Consider the following 6200-nt stretch of genomic DNA (forward strand, 5'->3'; position numbering starts at 1 on the left):
TGTACCACGTGTATGCTCTTCCGGTAAGCGACTTCGAAAACTCCCTCAGACGGAGGACGTGGTTGTATTCGTGTTCGCTTAGGGACTCCAGGAATCGAGAGATGTGTTCACGTGCATTCCCCGTGCCGTCGTATAAGGTGAATTGAGGAGAAGCGTATCCTCTTGGAAGAGGAATTCTTTGTATTTCAGACGGATAAGGGGGTTGATGCTGATGCATGTCTACATCATCACTTTTGATTGGATTCCGAAGAAGTTTCTCTTAATCTTCTCGCGTGACGAAATTGGACGGTTTATTTCTCTCCAATGGGGTTCTGGCGTGCGTTTCTTCGTCTACAAAGGTATGCCCTGCTGAGGTGCCGACGCCAGGGGTATTGGAGGTGTTCCTCGTCGACTCTGGATGGCGTGGCTCCTGTGGTAGCCGCTCCTTTAGGGTCTTGAGAAAGAAAAGTACTTCTTTCTGAGTCGAGTCCATGTACGCCTGGGCTCTAGCAAGAACCTCATGTCTTTCCATCAAATCAGCAATGGTGATGTAGGGGCGGCTTCCTCTTGATCCTCCGGTTTCTCGTCCTGATGGTGGAGTAACTGTAGTCCTAGTGATGGTCGGAGGCGCCATACCTGATGAAACATTAGGGGTGGCAGCAGCATCTCTGGCCCTGGTGACTGGTGGTGTAACACCTGAAGGAGCAGTTTCTATGTTACTGGGATTGGTAGGCGGCGTAGAAGCGTTAGGGATGGCAGCAACTCTGGACCTGGTGATTGGCGGTGTAATACCTGAAGGAGAGATTTCCGTGCTGCTGGGATTAGTAGGCGGCGTGTTAATGCCGCTGGGAGGAGTGTTAGCAACAGGGACGGTTTCCGCGCTGGTGTTCTCGGGGTTCGTTGCTGACCCGGATCTAAGTTGTACCATATTGAGTTTGGAATTGAAAGACAAAATTGAAAGCTAGAAGTTGATATTGTAACCGAGAGACTGATCTCCCACTGTGGTCGCCAATTGTTTGAAGGTGAAAACAGTTTCTGCTGATTTTGGTAATTTCGATTGTGTGGGTGAGAAACGAGTCTAAACCCTAAATAATGTACTGCAAGGGAGTACTTTGATTCGAGAGATAAATATTTACAAATCCGGCCTAAACCAAGAAATGGACGTCCAGACTTGCTTCGGTCACAAAGTGAAGGATAAAGGTTGATCTAGGGATGGAAGCGAAGAGAGTGTTGCGACCAGAATAGTTGATTCGGGAAGAGTAGTTGTTTGAAGACTTGTATCAGAAATTGGAAAGCTAACAGATTGGAAAGCTAACAAGTGATTTCTGAGTGTTGTATTCTCCTGAACAAAACTTGTCTTTGGTGGAAATAGGTGAGACCTATTTATACAAGTCGCAACGAAACGTACCCTAGTCTGGTAAGAAGTGGAAACAATTGAGTAAATGGAAGAAAATGGTAACGGGTAACGCCTGGAATTGATGTTTCCATAATGAAGGAAACGTTTCACCATTACTTCTTGTATTTACTAACCGCCTCACTCTTATGACACTTTCCTGTAACGGGTGTAGTGTACGCCGCACGCTGTAAACCGCCAGACCAATACCCTGATGAGCATCCCCCAGTTTGTGACATGTTTAGATGTCTCGAGTGTTTTCGTGTAGATGTTTCTACGTGTGGCGTGGCCAAAGGATTTGGCGTTTGTATCCAAGTTGGTGTCGTGACCAAGAGTTAGCATCACAGCCAAGACATTGCCACGAATCATTTGGTGGCAGGTTTGTACGGATGAGTTCTGCATCTCAGGAGGAAGGGTAGTCGTACATTGTTGCAACCCTTTGTTTGGCAACCAGCGGCAGGGTTGCAGCGCTTGTATGCTCTTGGCACGGACAAATTAGGTTTTTGGCGTCGTGGCCAAGAATTGGCGCTGCCGCCAAGAGATTGCCACGAATCGTTTGGTGGCAAGTTTGTATGGCTGAGATTCGTATCTCAAGAGGAATGGAAGCTATTGAATATTTCAACCCTTCGTCTGGCAACCAGCGACATTGTTGCAGCACGTGCATGCTCCTGGCACGGCCAAATTAGGGTTTTGGCATCGTGTCCAAGATATTGCCAAAATCGTTTGGTGGCAGGTTTGTATGGCTGAGATTCGTATCTCAGGAGAAAGGGTGGCTGTTGATTGTTGCAACCCTTCTTTTGGAAGCCAGCGGCATGGCCTTGGCATGTTTAGGCGCGACCAAGCTAGGACTTTGGCATAGTGTAGGCACGGCCAAAATTAGGGCTTGGCATTGGGCCAAAAATTGCCATGCATTCGGTGGCAAGCTTGTATGGCTGAGATTTGCATCTCAGGAGGAAGGGTGTCCGTTGATTGTTGCAACCCTTCGTTTTCAGCCAGTGGCATGGTTTAGGCGCGGCCAAGCTAGGATTTTGGCGTAGTTTAGGCGCGGCAAAAACTTGGGTTTTGGCATAGTTTAGGCGCGGCCAAAATTAGGGCTTGGCATTGGGTCAAAATTTGCCATGTGTTCGCTGGAAAGCTTGTACAGCTGAGATTTCCATCTCAGGAGGAAGGGTGGTCGTTCATTGTTCCAACCCTTCTTTTGGAAGCCAACGGCATGTGGTAGGGACGTCATGGCTTTGGCATATTCGCCAAAATTAGGATTTTGGCAAAACCGTGATGTTTGGCCTTGGGACGGAAGTTGCCATGCATTAGGTGGAGAACTTGGACGGCTGAGATCTGCAACTCAGATGGAAGGGTATCCGTTGGTTGCAACTCTTCGTTTGGCATCCAGTGGCATGTGGTAGGGCCGACATGGCTTTGGCATATTTTAGGCGCGGCCAAAATTAGGGTTTTGGTAAAACCGTGATGTTTGGCCTTGGGCCGGAAGTTGCCATGCGTTAGGTGGCGAAATTGGACGGCTGAGATCTGCATCTCAGATGGAAGGATAGCTGTTGATTATTGCAACCCTTCGTTTGGAAGCCAGCGGCATGTTGTAGGGCCGACATGGCTTTGGCATATTTTAGGAGCGACCAAAATTAGGGTTTTGGAAAAACCGTGATGTTTGGCCTTGAGACAGAAGTTTCCATGCGTTAGATGGCGAACTTGGATGGCTCAGATCTGCATCTCAGATGGAAGGGTGGTCGTTGATTGTTGCAACCCTTCGTTTGCAGCCAGTGGCATGGTTTACGCGCGACCAAAACTTGGGTTTTGGCATAGTTTAGGCGCGGCCAAAATTAGGGCTTGGCATTGGGCCAAAAGTTGTCATGCGTTCGGTAGCAAGCTTGTACGGGTGAGATTTGCATCTCAGGAAGAAGGGTGGCCGTTGATTGTTGCAACCCTTCTTTTGGCAGCTAGCGGCATGTGGTAGGGCCGTCATGGATTTGGCATATTTTAGGCGGCGCCAAAATTAGGGTTTTGGCAAAACCGTGATGTTTGGCCTTGGGCCGGAAGTTTCCATGCATTAGGTGGTGAACTTGGACGATTGAGATCTGCACCTCAGATGGAAGGGTAGCCGTTGTTGCAACCCTTCGTTTGGCAGCCAGCGGCATATGGTAGGGCCGGCATGGCTTTGGCATATTTTAAGCGCGGTCAAAATTAGGGTTTTGGCAAAACCGTGATGTTTGGCCTTGGGCCGGAAGTTTGCCATGCGTTAGGTCGCAAACTTGGACGGCTGAGATCTGCATCTCAAATGGAAGGGTAGTCGTTGATTGTTGCAACCCTTCGTTTGGCAGCCAGCGGCATGTGGTAGGGCCGGCATGGCTTTGGCTCGGAGATGCGGCTGGCATGGTATGACATTGGCACTGTGGTGCGGCTGGCATGGTTGGCATGCCTTGGCGCGGAGATGTGGATGGCATGGTATACCATTGGCACCGTGGTGTGGCTGGCATGGTTGGCATGCCTTGGCGCGGAGATTTGGCTGGCATGGTATGCCATTGGCACCATCGTGCGGATGGCATGGTTGGCATGCCTTGGCGCGGAGATGTGGCTGGAATGGTATGCCATTGGCACTGTGGTGCGGCTGGAATGGTTGGCATGCCTTGGCGTGGAGATGTGGCTTGCATGGTATGCCATTGGCACCGTGGTGTGGCTGGCATGGTTGGCATGCCTTGGCGCGGAGATGTGGCTGGTATGGTTAGCATGCCTTGGCGCGAAGATGTGGCTGGCATGGTATGCCTTTGGCACTGTGGTGCGACTGGCATGGTTGGCATGCCTAGGCGCGGAGATGTGGCTGGCATGGTATGCCATTGGCACCGTGGTGCGGATGGCATAATTGGCATGCCTTGGCGCGGAGATGTGGCTGGCATGGTATGCCATTGGCACTGTGGTGCGGCTGGCATTGTCGGCATGCCTCGACGTGGAGATGTGGCTGGCATGGTATGCCATTGGCACCGTGGTGCGGAAGGCATGGTTGGCATACCTTGACACGGAGATGTTGCCAGTCAGTATTAAGGGTTCTGCCGTGGAATATAGCGTATATAAAAAAAAGGTACCCCAATAATTTTTACGTAGGCATGTTGAATATTTCAATAAATGTGCTAGTGGTCGTAGTGACGTTATTACTCAATCGTGACATCACTGTTTGACTAAGGTTTTCCGATTTTAACCCTAAGCTAAAAACCACCATCAACACCATGTCAAGCTTGTTGTCAAATTTAGTTGACAAAACTATATCTTGATTTCTTGTCTACAATTAGTTAAGTCTCGGACTTGGATAAAACTGTAGTTGAGAAACAGAGGATCACAACAGTCATCATTGCATTCTACCGTTTGAAGGCGAAGATCAACTAAAGCTTTTGGAGAACTTCATCAAAAAAAGGTAAGTGAAGACTGAACCACCTATATCTCAAGTTATATTCACTTTTCTATCATTTGAGACGATATTGCATAAATAATTATACTAGTATGCATAGATAAAAATTTCGAGTCGAGAACTAATTATCAAGTTAGCAGACTTCTCGAACTATAATGACTAAGCTTAATGAACATTTTTTTATCCTTGATGAATTTGGGTTAAGGAAAATTTTGTTCGGAATCAAAATCATGATTCAAGTTTCATCATTTGGAAATATCCTGGAAAAGTGATATGTGTCATTGATGTTATTCGAGAATTTTTCGAATCGATTTAGAGAAATATAGAACTACTATAGATTCGGATACAAGACAGTGTTATCAGTCTTATAAACTGGAAAAACTGTTATATGTCTGAACTCGTATTACATGTACTCGTACACGTAGCAGAGTAGATATATATCGACTTACAAATTTGTGGTACACATATTTTTATGCACATCATGTGAAAATAAGTTTAACTCGTGAATCAATCGGATCGGTATGCATACTCGTATGCAAACCATTCATGAACTGTGGTTACGGAACCAGGGTAAGTTTCTAAACCGGTACGCAAACTAAAACAATACTGTGTTCCTGAACTCGGCAACGTTTCCAAACTGGTACGCAAACCGATTTAGTTCCATGAACTCTGAAACTGGTGATAGTCTTAAGGTTTCCAAACCGGTATATAAACCCTAAAAGTTCTGTTAACTCCGGAAGTCGGTTCGGTTGAATGTTTACAAACCGGTACGCATACTGTGACTGAAATTTATACCTTGTACATCTACTAACCATGTCTATTAATGTTTCAAGTGTGTTTAAATTATTTGTACGAGATAATTAGAATTTGATTAATTCTCTAAAAATACTAGACTTATTTGATAACATGTTTGTGATTCAGAGTTAATGTCTTATGTGTTAATGAAAATGAAGATTAAGCTTTTAAGTTCAAACCGGCTAGTTTCGGCTAACCATGTTCAACATAGTCCTTGTACACGGTTCAGTTACGGTGTTTCACCTAACCAGAGTGTATATCTTGCTTATGTTAATCATATTTAAAGATTCATCTTACACTGAATATTGTTTGCTTGGTTCCAAAGCTATCTTAGCCTAAACCTAAAGTAACCTATGCTTTGAATGTCTATAAAAGGAGAACTTCAAGCAACAGCTGGGATCTTTGAATCCCGACACTACTTTTTGGTGTGTCCTAGTTGTATCTAGAGTCGTCCTCTTCCTAAAAGAGAATACTAAAGAAAAACTAATTGTATTGGCCAAAGAGAGGGAGAACTAGGGTTTCGGATTCCACTACTTTTGATGCATGTATATTCAATAATTAATTTCTCTAATTACTCTCAGAACTACTCAAGGAAATTTCAAGGAAATTTCGAACTCAATCTCA

At 45.8% G+C, this 6200-nt stretch overlaps 1 protein-coding gene across 1 annotated transcript; it reads right to left on the reverse strand.

Moving 5' to 3' along the window:
- Nucleotides 1–259: 259 nt before the first annotated feature.
- Nucleotides 260–907, reverse strand: LOC113352547 (mucin-7-like). Its single transcript, XM_026596357.1, has one exon. The coding sequence runs from the start codon at nucleotides 905–907 to the stop codon at nucleotides 260–262; it is 648 nt and encodes a 215-aa protein (XP_026452142.1).
- Nucleotides 908–6200: the final 5293 nt, after the last annotated feature.

Source organism: Papaver somniferum, chromosome 2 (assembly GCF_003573695.1).
Source record: "Papaver somniferum cultivar HN1 chromosome 2, ASM357369v1, whole genome shotgun sequence".
NCBI classification, from domain to species: Eukaryota; Viridiplantae; Streptophyta; class Magnoliopsida; order Ranunculales; family Papaveraceae; genus Papaver; species Papaver somniferum.